At 36.4% G+C, this 19,897-nt stretch overlaps 2 protein-coding genes across 3 annotated transcripts in view; one reads left to right on the plus strand and one right to left on the minus strand.

The window, feature by feature from the left end:
- On the minus strand, positions 1-15,678 carry PLRG1 (pleiotropic regulator 1). Of its 2 annotated transcripts, XM_045880262.3 has the most exons (16): positions 15,525-15,637; positions 14,062-14,168; positions 13,704-13,775; positions 12,890-13,032; positions 12,159-12,212; positions 11,255-11,348; positions 10,975-11,062; positions 8,286-8,387; positions 7,071-7,163; positions 4,859-5,008; positions 4,668-4,769; positions 4,041-4,143; positions 3,208-3,316; positions 1,868-2,007; positions 1,193-1,386; positions 1-191 (listed from the first exon to the last, which is right to left on the minus strand). In XM_045880262.3, exons 4-16 carry the CDS (start codon positions 13,017-13,019, stop codon positions 132-134), a joined length of 1,419 nt encoding a protein of 472 aa, XP_045736218.1. In that variant the 5' UTR covers positions 13,020-13,032; positions 13,704-13,775; positions 14,062-14,168; positions 15,525-15,637; the 3' UTR covers positions 1-131. The 2 variants fall into 2 exon arrangements, with proteins under 2 accessions (XP_045736218.1, XP_045736217.1); XM_045880261.3 differs by lacking the exon at positions 13,704-13,775 and having other exon boundaries at positions 15,525-15,678.
- Positions 15,532-19,897, plus strand: part of FGB (fibrinogen beta chain) — a 17,812-nt gene continuing 13,446 nt past the window's right edge. Inside the window, exon 1 of the mRNA XM_045880259.2 lies at positions 15,532-15,646. Within this exon, the coding sequence (XP_045736215.2) occupies positions 15,532-15,646 (115 nt within the window). The remainder of the gene's footprint in view (positions 15,647-19,897) is intronic.

A 19,897-nucleotide genomic window follows, 5' to 3' on the forward strand; every position in this document is an offset into this window, starting at 1 on the left:
TTTAAGCATGTGAGTTTCTGCTTTATATTCCCAGCCAGAGCACAAAATGACTGGATATCCTCATCAACACCACGCTTTTTTGAAAAAAAAAAAAGGGGGGGGGGGGGAACCACCATGAAGATAATGCCATATTAAAATCTCTTTCTCTTGATAATTTCTGGCTTCCAGCTGACTGGATGAGTTTCTTCTGTCTGGAAATAGAAAATTAGAGAAGTTAAAATAAAGTATTATTAATTTGCTTTATATTAATAACTCTCTTCCTAACAAAAATAAGGCATCTATTCTAAATTACATTGGTTGGCATTACATATTTAGCAGTTCTTTAACAATTTTAGGAATAGCTGACAAACTTTTGACATCATCTGAACCTAATAAAGGATGAATGGGTTCACTACAAATTCAGTTCATGGTTTTTCAACTAATAAAATTGCTATTTAGGTACTCTAGTAATACCAAAGCTTATGATTTTAAAGTTAATTTGCATAGGAATTTGTTTGTGGTTATTCTTGATGTAAGATTTTCCCAATAATTATAGTAAGGATAAAATTAAAACAGTCTGTGGATTCGCCGGCATCAATGAAACCAATACAGAAATCTATGAGCAGACATTCGAGATGACAAATACTGAAATACTATAAAGATTATTTTCCCTTCTAATTTTTTTAATTTTTTATGTTATGTTAATCACCATATATTACATCATTAGTTTTTGATGTAGTATTCCATGATTCATTGTTTGCGTATAACACCCAGTGCTCCATTCAGTGTGTGCCCTCTTTAATACCCATCACCAGGCTAACCCATCCCCCACTCCCCTCCCTCCCCTCCCTCCCCTCTAGAACCCTTAGTTTGTTTCTCAGAGTCCATAGTCACTCATGGTTTGTCTCCCCCTCCGATTTCCCCCCTTTCATTTTTCCCTTCCTGCTATCTTTTTTTTTTTTTAACATATAATGTATTATTTGTTTCAGAGGTACAGGTCTGTGATTCATCACACAATTCCCAGCGCTCACCATAGCACATACCCTCCCCAATGTCTATCACCCAGCCACCCCATCCCTCCCACCCCCCGCCACTCCAGCAACCCTCAGTTTGTTTCCTGAGATTAAGAATTACTTTAAAATGAGAAAGCACTTGCAAAATTGGTATGGTTGATTTATTTTACTTCAAAATGTATGTGAAATAGAAAACTTACTGCTGTATCATCCTCTTTATACACTTTAATGGTTTTATCAGCTTCAGCTGTTAGTAACCGACTTTCAGACTGATCAAAAGCACAAGCAAATATTCCTGATTCACTGTCCAAAGATCCAGGCTGCACAGCTGCATGAACTCTCTGGAAATTGTAGCCAGTTCTCCAGTCCCAAAGATGCATAGTGCCATTGTCAGCTTAAAGGAAAAAATCTAATTAAACGTGGTAGCCTTTCAACAATTCAGCTTGGCAAACATTTAAGCACCATCCACGAGTCAAGCACCATGACCATAAAGACTAAAGTTATAAGACACAGGCACTCAAGCTTCTCTTAATATTGGTTTGTCTACTTTCATTTGTGCCTAATTCAGAATTTATTATAGAGCTCAAAAAGCACCACAAAATGCTATCTAGTTCTGGAATACACAACCAAAATTTAGGTAATTCTCAGCATGAATACATTAGATTTATCATGTGGGAACTCAAAGAAGACTAAACCATGAAATATGCTACATGTATTACAAACACGCATGAACACATATAGGAACATCCAAATACACATTAATCAGGCAAGTTGTGCTGTAATACTTAGGTGGGATGGCTTAGAAATTTTACAAATGTTTACTCATTTACAAAAAGAAAAAATGACTAAAACACATTATTAAAATCTTATTTTACCTCCAGAAACAAGCACTCCATCAGAATTCACTGTCAACGTGTTAATAATAGCATTATGACCAGAAAGATTTTGAATAAAACTTCCATCAGGGAATTTCCACTGTTTTATATTATCTGGAGAGCCAGATGCAAATGTATAACTGAAATAAGATGAAAAAGAATTCGTGATTAAGTAAACCAAGTTAAATAAAATGGTGAATTCAAAAAAGCTTTTTAAGGTTGTATTCTACATGTGTACTTATGGATCTACAGAGTTGTAGCAAAATATTATTGTCGTACCAAGAGGTAAAAACACAAAGACATTTGTTCCAAGTCAAATCTCAAATCAGATCTTCAAATTATTTTAAATATATTTTAAGTCCTGGATTAATGTTTCTTATTTCCCCAATGCTCTGCACTGAGCTAAAGCCACAAATGTACAAACCCCTAAACTCAGATTAAGGACAAGGGGTTATGAAACTATTCTGAACAGAGCAAGAGAGGGAGAGATGGGGCTATAGGAAGAGAGGAAAAAAAGGAAAGAAACAGAGGGCAAGAAGAAGAGAGAGAAAAAGGAAGTTAACAAGGTGTGCGTGGGTGGCTCAGTCGTTAAGTGTCTGCCTTCAGCTTGGGTCATGGTCCCAGGGTCCTGGGATCGAGCCCCACATGGGGCTCCCTCTGCTCAGTGGGGAGCCTGCTTCTCCCTCTCCCACTCCCCCTACTTGTGCTCTCTCTCTCTCTCTCTCGCTGTTGTCTCTGTCAAATAAATAAAGTCTTTAAAAAAAAAAAAAAAAAGGAAGTGAACGAGAGGAAGAAAGGGAGTGAGGAAGACAGAAAAATGGAGGAAGAAGGAAATAATGGATAAGGGGGAGAGGGAGGACAGAAAAAAAAATCAATGTGACCAGAAAAGGGTCAGGGTGATGTGATTTAACTAACAGGTTGTGATCTTATGCCCCACTTCTATGGACACCCCGATTATAATGTTCAGGGTTCCTACTATTTTTTTCTATGTATACTACTTCCTCTTTAAGAATTAAACTATTCTATGTAGATCTCAGTATCCAATAACATTTCTGTCAAACACCAAATCCATCTTCTATCAGCCTCTACTTTGACACACAGCTCTTAGCCATATTGTCTCATCTGCTATCATTTTTCACCTTGTGGAAAATTTTCCTCATCCTATATAGGTCATGAAGCAAAATACTACATAGGAAAAAAATGAAAGAAATGCACGTTCGTAAGTGGCACAGGCCTGGAAGTGACAATGGCTAAACGACTACCAAAGTAGCACTAATGTTAGTATTTCCACACTTACTCTAAAAATGGAAGAAAAAAGAGAAGCTAATTAATACACTTACTGTCTTGGATGTAAAACCACAGCCCTGACTGATTTTTTGTGATTTGTTAATGTGACTCTTGTTTTTCCAGCCACCAAGTCCCATAATCGTATTGTAGTATCATGGCTTCCTATAATGAAAACACATATCCACAAAATGCAGATCAGGAAAAATAATGCAAAAATCAAACATAAAAATATATGAATCAGTCTTCCATAGACACATACATACTAAATGAAAAGTCATACTAACTCCTGGCTCATTACTTTACAGCTCCAAACTTTTAGGTTGGTTTTAAATTTAATGCTAAAAAATGCAGTAAATGCTTGAAGCATTGTCAACTGAATAGCTAGAACAAATGCAATTAACAAATACAGCAAATACATGATATTACCCCTCATGGAGGGGAAGGAAAAAAAACAAACGATTTTTAATTAACAAAATGCATCAAATGAAGAAATTATTTTCTACTCGTAAGGTCTATTATTAATCTTAACATTAGCAAAACAAGACTCAAACCAGCTCTAAAGGTTATTGGTCTCTGGGTATTTTGTCTTTTGGCTTCGGTTTCCTAGACAGTAATTCTGATACTATGAAACAATGTCTCAATCTATCTAACAGCACCATTTTCTAGTCAGACATTACATGATATTGGGTATGATATATTCTATGATACATAAAGAGTATGAGATAAAAACAATAAAATGAAATGTTACCATAGTAAATTTTAAACGCACACAGAAACAATGTACCTCTGCAACAAAGCAAGAGTCACCGGTGAATATGAAAAGTGTAGTAAAATCATGATGCATTCTGATCAAATACACTGTAAACTTAGAAAGTATCAATCATACCAGTAATAATCTGTGGTTCTGCAGCTTGACACCTCACCGTAGCAACTGCATTTGTATGTCCGGATAATGTATGTACACTGGCTTTAGTTCTCACATCCCAAATCTATAAAAACACGAGGGACACACTGTCAGAGAGAACAGGTATTCATATCTCAGGCAGGTAACTGCACCAATTCAAAGCTGCGAATTTACCAGACAACTGTGCCTGAATAGAATGAAAAATCGTTTCAAAGAAAGATAATGATCTGTAAGCCAGATGGGGAATGTAGATAGGAGGCAGCTAACAGGAAAAAAAAACCTGAAAGATCAGGGTGCTGAAAGTATAAGAATGGGCATAATGAGACTACTGAAGGAAATAGCTAACAGAAACTGTTGCAGTTATGGAATGGAACGTGTGAGTGTCCCATTTCAGAGGCAGGGCATTCCCAATAATAAACATGATGAGGCCACAGAACTGAAAATGAAGGTGGAAAAACATACGAGTCAAGAAACTGAGGGACAGGGCTATTGCTGGTCAAGGCAACTATCTTGAATTCTCTAACAAATAACATATGACTCCATGACCAAATATGCATAGTGTAAGATGCAATACATTTACAAAGAAACACAAAGCTCTATTCCATTTACCCGTGCAGTTGAATCCCGACTACAGGTTACCAGCACATCAATTGTTGGGTGCAAATCCAAACCATACACTGCACTTAGATGTCCATGATAGTGCCTTATAACCTAAAAATAAAGCAGAAAAGTCAAAATCTCTATCATTATAAAGGAAAACGGTGGTTCATAATGTTTTAAACCCTTAACTCCAAGCTTACCTTATTATATTCAAGATCCCAGCATTTGACTTGTTTGTCTTCTCCACAGGAAAACAGGTAAGGGCTCCGCGTGCTTACTATCACACCACGCACTGTACTAATGTGCCCAGTTAATGACAGTTTTAATTTGCCACTAGCCAAGTCCCAGATCTGCAATCAAAGAATATTTAATTTTCCTTCTTAATTATCCCAAAGCAAATAGATTCTTAATGTTAAAATTAAATATTCAAAAAGTGAAAGTTATAAACATATAAAACTTTAAAAATTTGCAAAATAATCTCCCACCAATCTCCTCCCTTGTTAAGCAGGGGAAAACAGAATTAAAAAGCACGTTGAAACTGGGAAAATATTTGCAGTAAGTGACAAAATCTTAACATATAAAAGGATATCACAGATAAAGTATGAATACTATATTAACTTAGGCAAGGATGGCAACAACTTAGGAAAAAAACAAAAAAAACAAAACCCTACAGAAACAACCTAAATGTCCATCAAAGGATGAATGGATAGAAAAAATGTGGTGTCTATACATATCTATGTATACACACACAATGGACTATCATTCAGCCATGAAAAAGAATGGAATCTTGCCATTTACAACAATATGGGTGAACCTCAAGTGCATTATGCTGTGGGAAGTAAGTCAGACCAAGAAAGACAAATACTATGTGATTTCACTGGTAAGTGAACTCTAAAAACAAACAAAAAAAACCCAAGCTCACAGATACAGAGAACGGATCAATGGTTGCCAGAGGTGGGGGTGGGGAGTGGGTGAAATGGGTAAAGAGTCAAACGTACAAACTTCCAGTTACAAAATAAGTAAGTCATGGGGATATAATGTTCAGCACGGCAACTATAGTTAGTAATACTGCACTGCATATCTAAAAGTTGTTGAGAGTAGATCTTAAAATTCTCACTACAAGGAAAAAAAATTCTGTAACTACGTATGGTGACATGTTAACTAAATTTGTTGTGGTGATTTCACAACATATACAAATATTGTATCATTATGTTGTACACCTAAAACTAATATTGTATACCAATTATACCTCAATAAAAAAATATATACAGGTTGAAAAAACCTAAGAACAGCTTTATTAGGTATCAAAAAGTTCAACCCCACTAGAAAATTTTATGGACAGTTTTTAAAAGATTAGATAACCATTTCTGCTTAACACGTTAGTAGATACTTTTAAAGATACACAATCAGTGTGTTGAAAAGGATCCTCTCATACACTGCAAATTATCAATTCACCCATTTTGGAAAATAATTTGTACTTTGGGTGTCAACTTCAAAAATGTCTGACCCATTAATTCCATTTCTGGGAATCTGTCATAACAAAATAATTTAAAATACAGCAAAAAGCTTTAGGCACAAAATTACAGCATTGTGATAGTGAAAATCAAGAAACTGAAAACTTCGATGTCTAACAATAGGAAGATTACAGAATATCTAAATGATATATCATGAAACCATTTATAAAAAGTTCATTTTTTCACAACAATATGCCTCTGATATATTAAGTGGAAAAAAAGCAGAGTACATAATTACATACCAATCATGATTTTTTATTTATGTATTTTTTTAATATTTGAGAGAGAGTGTGTGTGCACAGGGGAGGGGTGGGTGGAGCAAAGGGAGGAGAGAGTCTCAAGCAGATTCGTGCTGAGTAAGGAGCCTGAGATCAGGACCTAAGCTGAAACCAAGAGTCGGTTGCTTAGCTGACTGAGTCACCCAGGCGCCCCATCATGATTTTTTTGAAGATACACATTTATACACACAGGAAAAAAGCTCAGACGGAAATGTAATGACACATACGCACAGAAATAAATACTAAAAAGAAATTCGTTCAAATTATCTGAGAGTTGGATTATGTATGGGTTTGTGTTCTTTTATACTTTTCTGTATTTTCCACATTTTTTATATATAAGCATGCTTGAATTCTGCAATCAGAGGAGAAAAAAACTTAAATATCAAGGAATCAGTGGTAGGTAGTCAATATGTACTGTTTGGAAAAACCTGTTATTTAAATACCACTTTCCAAACATATTTATTTGGAACAACAAACTGATAAAGATAGGAAGTTTTACTCCATACTCAGGTCTAAGAAATCAGAGGAACTCCAACAGCAACTCCCACCTAGGAAAATAAGATTAAATTTAAGTAGCAAATAAAAAGTCGTAATTTTTTTTTCTTCCTCCTTCCTATTACCTTTATAGTTCTGTCAGCAGATCCAGTTACAAACCACTGATTTCCAGGTTCTACAGCAATACAGCGAACCCAGCCAAGATGCCCACTGATCACCTGTATAAAACAAAAGGAAGAATGGGCAGACTCATTACATATAAGTTAGAGTTTATTCAATTTCAATTTATGACACAGAAGTCAAGTTTATCCTCCTCATATCTTCAAATACATTTATAAAATTATTTGACAATTAGATTTTAGAATTACAAATATTACCTTCAATCAGTAAATAGATACACACAAACTATGATATAGCTATACAATGGAATACTACTCAGCAATGAAGAGGAATATATTAATACATGCAACAACCTGGAGGATTCTCAAAGGCATTAAGCTGAAGGAAGTCAGTCTCAAAAGGTACATACTGTGTAATCCCATTATATAACAAAATTGAAAAAAACACAACTATAGTATGGATAACAGATGAATAGTTGCCAGGGGTACAGAAAGGTATGACTATAAAATAATAGCACAGGAGTGCTTTTTGAGTTGATGCAACTTCTATATACTGATAGTGGCAGTGACTACGCAAAGTTATACATCTATTAAAACTTATATTAGGTCTGTACACCAAAAGAAAGTCTATTTTAGTGTATAACTAGAGAACTAAAATTCAACATACATGTAGCTATGGTTTCCCTACCATATACATTTCATTTTAGATCTGGTACATTTTGAATTATTTTAATTTAATACAATTGAAAAGATAATCAATAGCGCCAAAAAAATATCGTTACATGTTGTTCTTCCTCCTGGCCTTCATATTAAGTACTTCAAACACTTAGAAAATTTATTTCATCCGTTCTCCACATTTTAATAGCTTTCTGTCAACGTTTTATACTGTATCCTATAGTATATATATATATATATATGTAGTATGGTAGTATACTATAATATGGTATAATAGTATATATATGTATATAGTATATATATACGTATATGTGTATATATATATATATATATATATACACACACACACACATGCATATACACACATGGTTTTTACTTGTCTCCTTCCTAAGATGTCTTTTAAGATTGTGCCTAAAACCCTTCCCCCATCCCATCTCAGATCAGTTCTCATATTCACTCCTTTTCTTCCTTATTCTATTCCTGAGCTCTCGGTAAGTGGAAAGCAATCATCATTCCTGCAGTGGAATAACATACAGATTCACTCACCCTGTAGAGTTTCCATGGTGGGTGCCACTGGGGTTTTGGCATCGTAGGGGCTTTTTTAGCCATCAGTGCAGAGTTCTTGGCATTGCCAGCCTCCATAACAGCCTAGATAGAGAACAGATTACATTATCATTAAAGACATCATACCTAACATGTCATGTTCATTCAAAAAAGAAAAATTCAGAAAGGAGATTTGTAAGTTTTTTTTCCTTAATTGAAGAGGAAAAGCCAAAATAGTTGCATAAATAGAAAATGATGTCATAACTGAGACTTCTAGTCAGAACTGTATTTTCCGTATGTTAATTTTAATTTTAAAAATCAATTAAAAAAATCTCAGAGGCAGAACATTAGAGTTAAGAGCACGTATCACTGTGCGTGGGTTCATGAATGCTGCTCTGCTAATTACTAGCTAACTGGCTTTAGGTAAAAATTATATAACCTCTGTGCCTGCTTTGTAAAATGGAAAGAACAGTGCCTACCTCAGACAGTTACTGTGAAAATAGTGTTACTACTCTGTAAATGCTCAATGTAAGCTCCTATTATTACTTGAGTAATTTTAAGTGGATTAATGTCATTGCCTTTCATTGTTGTATTTTAACATTATCGACTTAATAGCAAAAAGAGAAACTTTCTTCCAAAAAATATTTAATATTTTATTTTTAAAATTTAAATTCAATTAATTTATAGTTTTAGTTTCAGAGGTAGAGTTCAGTGATTCATCAGTCTTATATAACTCATTACATCACGTGCCCTCCTTAATGCCCATCACCCAGTTACCCAATCCCCCCACCCCCCTCCCGCAACCCTCAGTTAAGAGTCTCTTATGGTTTGCCTCCCTCTGATTGCATTTTGTTTTATTTTTCCCTCCCTTCCTCTATGCTCCTCTCTTACTTCTTGAATTCCACATATGAGTGAAATCAGAGGATTACTGTCTTTCTCTGACTTATTTCACTCAGCATGATACGCTCTAGTTCTATCCACGTCATTGCAAATGGCAAGATACCATTTTTTTGATGGCTGAGTAATATTCTATTGTATTTATACCACTTTTCTTTATCCATTCATCTCTTGATGGACATCTGGGCTCTTTTCATAGTTTGGCTATTGTGGACATTGCTGTCTTTCTCTGACTTATTTCACTCAGCATGATACGCTCTAGTTCTATCCACGTCATTGCAAATGGCAAGATACCATTTTTTTGATGGCTGAGTAATATTCTATTGTATTTATACCACTTTTCTTTATCCATTCATCTCTTGATGGACATCTGGGCTCTTTTCATAGTTTGGCTATTGTGGACATTGCTGCTATAAACACGGGGGTGCAGGTGCCCCTTCGGATCACTACATTTGTATCTTTCAGGTATATAGCTAGTAGTGCAACTGCTGGATCATAGAGCAGCTCTATTTTTAACTTTTTGAGGAACGTCCATACTGTTTTTCAGCTTGCATTCTCACCAACAGTGTAAGAGGATTCCCCTTTCTCTACATCCTTGCCAACATCTGTTGTTTCCTGCCTGACTTGTTAATTTTAGCCATTCTGACTGGTGTGAAGTTGTATCTCATTGTAGTTTTGATTTGCATTTCCCTGATGCCGAGTGATGTTGAGAATTTTTTCATATGCTCATTGGCCACCTGTATGTCTTCTCTGGAGAAATGTCCATTCATGTCTTCTGCCCATTTCTTGACTGGATTATTTATTTTTTGGGTGTTGATTTGATAAGTTCTTTATAGATTTTGGATACTAGCCCTTTATCTGATAAACCTCCCATAAATATCTTCTCCCACTCTGTAGATTGTCTTTTTGGTTTTGTCAACTGTTTCCTTTGCTGTGAAAACCCTTTTTATCTTGATGAAATCCCAATAGCTCATTTTTGCCTGTTTCCCTTGCCTTTGGAGAAGTTTAAGTAATATTTTAAAAGGTATTCCAGCTGATATACCATCTACTATGGTGAGCATCCATCCATCCACCCCAAAAATACTTAAGTCTGTAAGTTCCTACCATCAAGAAGCTTATATTACCTCCTCCTTAGGAGACAGAAAGCCTGGGCAGAGATCTATGAATGGAGGCAAAAGAAGAAATGTGGTGGGAAGACCACAAACTCATTCATTTAGCCTGCAGTTACTCGTGACAGCATGATAAAATAAACTAGGTATTTTCAGTTATTCTTTTTGTAATTACTTTCACCAGTAACATTAGCTGCCATTTACTTACAAATAGATAAACTTCCATATTTCTAAATGTTCATTTATAAGATACTACTTCTACAGCCTATGAATATTACATTACTAACAGTACTCAAACTGTGTAAACCAACTTAGAGTTTAAAAAAAGAGAGATTTTCATATCTAACACATACTAATACAAGTTTCACAACAGCATTCCCTGTATTTTTAATAGTGGACAATAAAACATCACACTACCTATATCAAAATACATATTAGATAACAATGTGCAAGAGACACAGAATTTAGAATTTTAAATTCTAAAAAATATGCAAAATCACTAGCAACTTAAATTTTAGGGCTATAAAATATTAACTGGCTCAGTCAGCTGCTATTTACTTAAACGACAAACAAGGAGATTTTTCATTTATTAACATTTAACCTCAGACTCTTGGAATAAAGGGAAATAAGGCAACGAGCTCCAAAAGATGGAAACCTGCAGCGCGAACGGACACAGAGAAACTTACTGAAGTCATCCCTGCAGGCTGTGAACGGTCAGAAGCCCCTGGATGTCGGTATTCACCTCCAGTAGGTGCACTACGATTTGCATCAACCCTAAGGCAAAGGAAGTATCACATTCTAAGTAATTAATTGTCTCCAGTCATGTGTTGTGCAGAACCAACTCTTTAAATTTTTGTAAGCAATGATAAAGGAAAATATCACATAACACATAATTATAAAGAAATCTTAAAAATGAGAAAAAAATGTAAACAATCAATTATGCTTTCAAAATCTCTGTAATTATACCTGGTCTGAGAAGAAGGTAATGCCACAGCTAAGGATTGTGCGGCTGATTCACTTGGCATTCTTTGGATCTTAGTATCTGCTGTCAAAGCAACCCCTGTTTAAAAAAATAAATAAATCAATTCCTTCTAGTAGCTATCTTTGATTTCATTTACATGGGTTTAAAATAAAATACTGGAAGAAAACATGTGATTATCTCCAGGTGGTAATATTACAAAAATTTCTCTTATGTTTTGTCTTTCATTTCTAACTTTTTCATAATAAATGTAACTTAAAACCACAGAACTCAAATTTGACTTAATCACAAGTAGCTTGGTATTAACATACCCAAGATAGTAAAGTTAAATTTCTATTATCTTGGAACATTACCATAAGCAGTTCCCAAATGTTTTCAAGAATGAATGGAAATTACTAAGCAAGAGGCACCAATTTACCTGTACTTTCAACATGGTAAATCCTATCTTCTAAAATTACTAGAACCCAGATATACTTTTTGTCCTCCACCCCATTATACTAGCCACTCCATTTATGTGCCAACTGTCTATACACACAGACATCTAGTAGACATTTCTATCATACCTGCTTCTATACTAACACTTCTATCACTTTTTTAAGTTTAGTGATAATAACATGTCTGTTTAAACCTCCATATAAGCACGGTTTAGCATGGAGCACTCTTATTAAGTCTGAATTCCTAGCATAGCACCTGAAAAAATGTAGGTGCTTAAGAATGTTTGCTGAATGAATGCGTATGAAACTGAGTATTAATTAACTACCATCTAAAAAGCTATGCCTGGATGCCTGGCTACTGAGCTTGTCTTGCATTTTACAGGCAATTAGAATCGTATTATTGGTTCATTCATGGAAATGTCTGTAAGATATTTTCAGTATGTAATAGCTCACTTACCAGGTCCTGGTGGATATGGATGTGTACCTGTCACCAAATACTCAACTTCTTGTCCTTAAAAAAGGAAGAGGAATCATCATCAATGGCAAATTTATCATATATATATATAAATCTCTTTTAATGAATATTAAATTACCAACTGAATTTCCCAAATTTTCCCAACTAAACCCAAACCTCAGAACCAAGATATACTGATTTTTGTTTTGACTTCTGAGGACCATGTACACAGCTATTTCCTTGACCATTTACTAATATGATGTCAAGAAAACTGTATAATTGTAATGGTGTGTACAGAGATCATCCTATCAAGTAACAACCCACTCTCTGGTTTTTCTTCCAAGCAAATGATTTCTCTGTGGAATCTTAAGATTATCTTTATTCACGGCAATGTCAGTGCTTAATATCACTTTTCTGAATGGTAGCCAAAATAGATGGGTCTTTCCATGGATTAGAAATTTTTCCTTTAGTCTCCACTGTGACCTTCTCTATATCCTAAGAATTTCTGCCATTATTATTCTACCACTTTTTTTTATTTCCTCTAAGAAAAAATCCACCAACCAATAATCTCAACTCACACTCCAATGAGAAAATCAACACTTCTGCTATAATACCGGTACAGTTGTTCAATAGGTTACGGCTCTAATCAGTCCTTTTGGGACAGGCACTAAAACATTTCATTTTTCCATTTTTAAAATATTAAAGTCCTGACATTTCTGCTAACACATACTCACCTTGATTGGCAGGATACTGTTTATGACCATATGAATCCGATGCATTCTGAGGACATTTCTCTTTAAAATTTTCTTTTGAAGTAGGCATATGCAACACAGGACCATACTCATTACGCAGCTTGATTGCCATTTTCCGTTTGTGACTATTTAAAAATTATGAACATAAGAATGTGTCTTTGAGTGCTTTAAATATATTAGCCAATGGAAATATATTCATAGATAGCCAAGAAACACAAGTACTTAAAAAGCTTAGGTTTGCCTAATCGTGTAGAAAAAATTCTATGAAGTTTTTAAAGTTAAATAGTATTTTAAAAAGCTCGACACTTCCAAGTGCATTTCCACACTTTTGTTCACAATCCACCACATAGCATCCATTAAGTCTAAGTAACATTTTAGTCTGTTAACCAATAAATATAAAACCTTTCATGATAAATTATCCAGGGTCTGATTTAAAAATATATAGAAACTAATATATCCTTTTAAAAACCTCAAAGTCAATATACTTTCCTTCAAATGTGTAAATATAAAAGTATAGTAAAAGCTTCTACCATAACCCTTACTGGATGTATCTAAAAAGATTAATTAGAACTAACCAAAGTACTTAATTAGTCCAGTGTTTTTAAAAGAAATGCACTTATTAATTTTAAGAACAGCTCACTTTATAAATTAAATATAAACGCTTGTCTTAGGAATTAAGTAGATTTTAAAAGGGTAAAGGACATAGAAGGAACACTGCACATATGCAATCCCAGACTGGAGCTGGAGATGTAGAACCAAAAATATGCCACCACTCAAAAATCTTCATCATACTAACGAGAAAAGATGGGAGTAGAGGTACTGGCCAGGTACAATTTCAGCTCAGCAAGGCTCTGAGAGCAGCGGGAAGCTGAAAGCACATACAAAGTGATTGATTATAAAATATAACACCTAAAAGGGACTCTCCTAATTACTGGGTATTTATAAATGCAATTAATTAATGGGTTTTTTACTGTGAAAGACAAGGCCAAAAAAAAGTTGAATCAGCTTAAATCATGCCCAAACACCATTCATTACTGAACAGATATCCTATGTTAGTACCACTCACTAATCTTTAAAGGTCCCCCTCTCCCTGCTCTCTTCCCCCAACATTAGAAGCTTAAATTATCTAGCAACTGAAAAGGAACAATACCTACCTCTCTTCATCCAAAGGCACAGGTTTTCCATTATCAGCTACAAACATGTCATGGGTTCTCTTCAATGACCTGAACACAAGTGTGTGCACAGAATGTTTCTGTACCTCCTAGAAAGAAAGAATATAATCACATACCTAGCTACAAATTACACATACCATAACCTAAATTAAAGTCAAATTAGTTATACACTTTACATGTTTAAATATGTAAAAAGCTTTGTACCACTCACCACAGCTATTTGTAGCAAACTATAGGAGTCAAGTTCAGAGAAGAGGAAACTCCTCTTTGGCCAGAGCCCCAGGTAGACCAATTAGTGATGCCTGAGCTTAGTCATTTATTCAACAAATATTTACTGGGCTCCTACCATATGTCTGGCAGGTACTGTGTTAGAAGCTAACAAAAGAATGATGAAAAGGCAGCCATGGTCCCAGTTCTCAAGAGAAAACAAAAATAAGCAGCACATTTTGATAAGCGCTATGAAGGAAACAAGCAAGGGGCTGGGGCAGAGAAAAAACTTAAGATAGTTATGAAAGATCTTTCTGAGGTGTTAGTTAAGCAGAGAGTTAGCCTTGTGCAGAATAGAGGTACGAACAATCCAGGCAGAGAGAAAATGCCATGAACACAGGAGTTTGGTAGCTGCAGTGATGGCGGGAGCTGCAAAAGAATTGTGTATGTTCCGTAGGAAGGTGGACTGTGATGCTGAGATGAGGTTCCAAGGGTGGACAAAAGTCCAGACCAAGTTAAGGATTTTTTTTTTTTTTTTTAGATCACTGCACTAGTCTATCCTTTTGCTCTAAAAAATCGGGCCAATAAAGGATTTTAAGCAGAAAAAAAATGAACAACCTACATTTTTAAACAGATCAATTTACGGGGGCGGGGAGGGGGAGTGAAAACAAAAATGGAAGCAAGAACACCAGCAGGGAGCAAATGCACTTGCCCGGAGGAAAGATGATGTTGGTCTGAATTAAGGTGAAGACAGTGGATATGGACAAGAATCAAGAAATATTTCTGAGATAAGACGGACAAGGCTGGCTAACAGAACAGCTGATGCCAAACTTCAAAATGGCAGGTTTCCTGAGGAAGAGCTGAAGGAAGGCACAAAGTTAACACCAGAGAGGACTGCCAGTCTTTTAGAACACACAACCACTGACACTACTCTGCAGACGGGGAATTCCAGGGGTCCAGAAGCACTGCCTCCGGGGGCACTGCCGAGCTCAAGAGTCAAATAAGAACTGTAGAAATTCTCTCAGGCTTCTCGCCCCCGGGGGTAACCTCCAGCGAGTGCTCCCATCCGGCCTCCCTCTATCCCTGAAAACCTTAAAAGAGACTACCGGCCTCGGCCAGAGAGCCTCCCTTCGCAAGCCTCTACCTTCCCCCAACTCCAAACACCCTCGTTCCCCCACGCCAGCCGCCAAAAACATTCCAGATGCGAACGACCCCTCGGCGCTCAAGTGCCACTTTACCTCCACCATGATGCTGCCGTGTAACGCGCCGCTCCAGGAGACAAGAAACGCTAGTCAGCAACACAGAAACCGCCGCCACAACTCTGCAGTCCCTTCCGGAATCGAGTGCCCTGGCGCCGGATGTAAGGCAATCCGCGCACGCGTACTGGTCGCCCGACGGCCTTCTGGGATCGAGGGGCGGGCCTTTTTCTTCGGGGGCGTGGCCTCGGCCCTGCGGTAGGAGGCTCTTACCACCTCGTACCTTAAGGGTCTCTTACGGATCTCCGAGGAAGTCTTGAAATAACGTTTTCTGCCTTATTGTCAGACTTAAACAGTTTGGTTTGGGGATGTGGTAGTTTGCGCTGTGTTTCCCGAAATTAGTCCTTTTTTTTTTTTTCAGCGAACCTAAGGAATCCGTGCTAGGGAGGGTCTGGTGAGAGCGAATCCCGGTCAGCCCTAAAACTCCAGTCGTCCTGTCGTCTGGGGCTCACCGCTGTGATTTACGTCGCCTGCTTCCACTACTTGGCTAAACTTGGCTGGAAGCATTTTGACGCCTTTGTAGCCTTAGCTCCTAAAGGCAGTTCCACTTATACTGTCCAGTTAACACTTGTTGAAGGAATATTGTAGAATAGTTTCAATTTGAGAAAGTTTGCAAAGATTTTTTGTTTTAGCATTATATGGCAAAACCCCAAATTTATTTTATGCTGCATAGATTTTTTTTTTTTAATCCCTCAAAACTGCATAATTTTTGGCCATCTCCTACTTGTCTGCTAGTTAATGTGGCGCCAACAATGCCAGGGTACAGCTTTTCAAAAGCTGGTGGAAGACACAACTGAAGACTTGAGCCATTTTTATTTATACACATCCCGGTGCCAAAGTATCGGTATTTTATCTTGTTTTTTGCTCAGGTAAAATGCAGTTTTCTATCAATCCTGCCCCATTACTTTTCTATGTAAAAAGAAAAACTGATAGAGATGGACACTTGTAAACTTGATAGACAAACATTTCACTGGCCTTGCTTGTTCCTTAACCTAATCAATTCCACTGATCTTCTCCTCAGAGCATATAGCATATGCTTTGAGAGGGGAAAAAAATCTTATCAAAAGTATAGCAATGTGAATTGATAATCTCATTAGAAATTCATTGATTTTTAATTAATCAAAAACATTAAGGTCACGTTTCTACTTGAAAATACAATCATCTTTGAATTTGAGTGTGAGTTTGGCCTACTAATTAATTTTCTGTAACAGTGGCCACTGGTGGTAGGCCTTGCAAAGAAATTCCATAATTGTAAAAATATGTACTTGGGAAGCTATACCATATTATAACTTTCCCATAGATATAATAACTATACAAAACAATTTGATTTTAAGGCAATAAAATTATAGAAATATAAACAAGATTCTAATATACCTATGGCAATATAATAACTGTCTAGTTGGACCTATTAACATGTTAATCATCCTGGAAAATTTTTATAAACCCAGACTCATAAAAACATTGTAATAGTTGAGGTAAATTGCACTAGATTGTGCTTCTTTTATTTTATTTTTTAATTTTATTGTTATATTAGTCACCATACATTACATCATTCGTTTTTGATGTAGTGTTCCATGACTCATTGTTTGCGTATAACACCCAGTGCTCCATTCAATACGTGCCCTCTTTAATACCCATCACCAGGCTAACCCATCCCCCTACCCCCCTCCCCTCTAAAACCTTCGGTTTGTTTCTCAGAGTCCATAGTCTCTCATGGTTTGTCTCCCCCTCAGATTTCTCCCCCTTCATTTTTCCCTTCCTACTATCTTCTTTTTTTTTAAACATATAATGTATTATTTGTTTCAGAGGTACAGGTCTGTGATTCATCAGTCTTCCACAATTCACAGCGCTCACCAGAGCACATACCCTCCCCAATGTCCACCACCCAGCCACCCCATCCCTCCCACCCCCCACCACTCCAGCAACCCTCAGTTTGTTTCCTGAGATTAAGAATTCCTCATACCAGTGAGATCATATGATACATGTCTTTCTCTGATTGACTCATGGATCTATGAATTACCTGTTTTGTATGCAAATTTTATATTTATATCAGAACCTGAGATTTTGTTTTGTTTTGTTTTTTTGGTGAAAGAATCCATAGATTTCTTTGGATTCCAAAAAAGATCTAGGGCCCAGGAAAGGTTAAGAATCTCTGTCCTGTAGGATTTTGATGGACTCTTGTCTCACATTCAGGTCTTTCATCCATTTGGAGTCTGTTTTTGTGTGTGGTGTAGGGAAATGGTCCAGTTTCATTCTTCTGCATGTGGCTGTCCAATTTTCCCAACACCATTTGTTGAAAAGACTGTCTTTTTTCCATTGGACATTCTTTCCTGCTTTGTCGAAGATTAGTTGATCATAGAGTTGAGGGTCCATTTCTGGGCTCTCTATTCTGTTCCATTGATCTATGTGTCTGTTTTTGTGCCAGTACCATACTGTCTTGATGATGATAAGTGAAATAAGTCAGAGAAAGACATGTATCATATGACCTCACTGATACGAGGAATTCTTGATCTCAGGAAACAAACTGAGGGTTGCTGGAGTGGTGGGGGGTGGGAGGGATGGGGTGGCTGGGTGATAGACATTGGGGAGGGTATGTGCTATGGTAAGCGCTGTGAATTGTGTAAGACTGATGCATCACAGACCTGTACCTCTGAAACAAATAATACATTATATGTTTAAAAAAAAAAAAAGAAGAAGATAGTAGGAAGGGAAAAATGAAGGTGGGGGAAATCGGAGGGGGAGATGAACCATGAGAGACTATGGACTCTGAGAAACAAACAGGGTTTTAGAGGGGAGGAGGGTGGGAGGATGGGTTAGCCTGGTGATGGGTATTAAAGAGGACACGTACTGCATGGAGCACTGGGTGTTATACGCAAACAATGAGTCATGGAACACTACATCAAAAATGAATGATGTAATGTATGATGATTAACATAACATAATAAAAAAATTAAAAAAAAAAAAAAAGAATCTGTCCTGGAGGACACCCAGGGCTGCCTTATTTGAGCAGTAGGGGTCACTGCTGCTCTTTAATAATGATAGGAGGATTTTCCCTAAGAAGGATTTTCTCTTATCTTTATAAGGATAGGAGGAGTTCACCACCTAAATTATGGTGAATAATTTATTAATGTAAATATGAAGTCTGTGTAAAACCAATAGTACAAATTTTAAGAAAGGGCCTCTCTTTATTAATCTAGTTTTTTTAACTCACCAGTATACGAGATCCTTTCATTCTCTATCAGATACTTGCGTCCTTTGTTTGCCCTTAAGTAAGTGGGAGGAGGTCACATGAGTATAGATTTCAGTGTCCTTTTCATCTTTTCATCAGATTTTTCATTGAAAATGTTTTCTGATTTTTTTATACTCATAAAAAGATGGATATTATTTCTTCTTGTTACTCTCAGTTTAGAGGGTTAAATCTATATAATCTCTGTAGACACTACTCTCTTTACATAAATATTCTTTAGACTTATTTGACTCAATATGTACTTTTCCCCATGAATTTCAGATTTTAGTTCTTCACTAATTCAAAAGGGAGGAATGGTGGACGTTATCATTTCTTTTTTAATTTCTAAGGTCAGAAACAGTTAAAAAGAATACTTGGACATTTCTTCCAGGAGTTTGGTCTTCGTTTATTACAATGCTAAGAATGGGCCCAAATGCTGAGGTAGTGTTAGCAAGTGGTTTCTAGAACAGAGTTAAGAAGAAAGCTTCTGAAAAAAAAAAAAAAAGAAGAAGAAGAAGAAAGCTTCTGGAACCACAGGAAACAGTGAGGGAGCTATTCTTATGAATAATGCCTGGAAAGGCCTAGTGCATAATAAAGCTGCACTGTCAGTTATAAATATCTTAAGCGAGGGGTGTGTATGTGTGACAGAGAGAGAAGGGAAGTGTTGCTTATCACAGTTTTTGCTCCTACTTTGTGAAGTCCCATCCCATGTCATAAAAATAAGTGCCAAATTGAACATGATCATGACTTATATTTTATCTTTTCTTATGTTTCTATTTTGCAAAAATGTGTCAGTGTTTTTGCTGACACAGAAAAAAAATAGCAATGTGACATTTCCAGATTTCTCAGCTGAGTTCATATACTACCATGCTTGATGGTAATATTTGTTTAATTATCTTTGCTCCCCAATAGACATATGGGTTGAGTATGGTGTGATATTCATGATCACATACCCAGTATTTGGATAACTTGCAACTGGTAGACTTTCAATATTTGTTGAATGATTGGGTAAGTAAGGTGTTAAGATTTAGACACTTAAATGTGGGGATGGAAGGTTCTGAGACCTTAATTTTGATGTGGGGTTGCAGGTATGAAATCTGTAATGAAAGATACTGTGTGTCATTGTATG

The sequence above is a fragment of the Mirounga angustirostris genome, unplaced genomic scaffold (genome assembly GCF_029215605.1).
Source record: "Mirounga angustirostris isolate CCGP_5_RB_7025 unplaced genomic scaffold, mMirAng1.0.hap1 SCAF_2, whole genome shotgun sequence".
In the NCBI taxonomy this organism is placed as follows: domain Eukaryota; kingdom Metazoa; phylum Chordata; class Mammalia; order Carnivora; family Phocidae; genus Mirounga; species Mirounga angustirostris.

Bases quoted from the DNA above. Each gene is read 5' to 3' on its own strand.
- PLRG1 (XM_045880261.3), bottom strand. The intron at 12,213-12,889 runs GTGAGTATGTGT...TCCTTTTTTAAG, and splicing joins ACAGTATCCTGCCAATCAAG to GACAAGAAGTTGAGTATTTG. The intron at 192-1,192 runs GTAAGTTTTCTA...TTCTATTTCCAG, and splicing joins ATAAAGAGGATGATACAGCA to ACAGAAGAAACTCATCCAGT.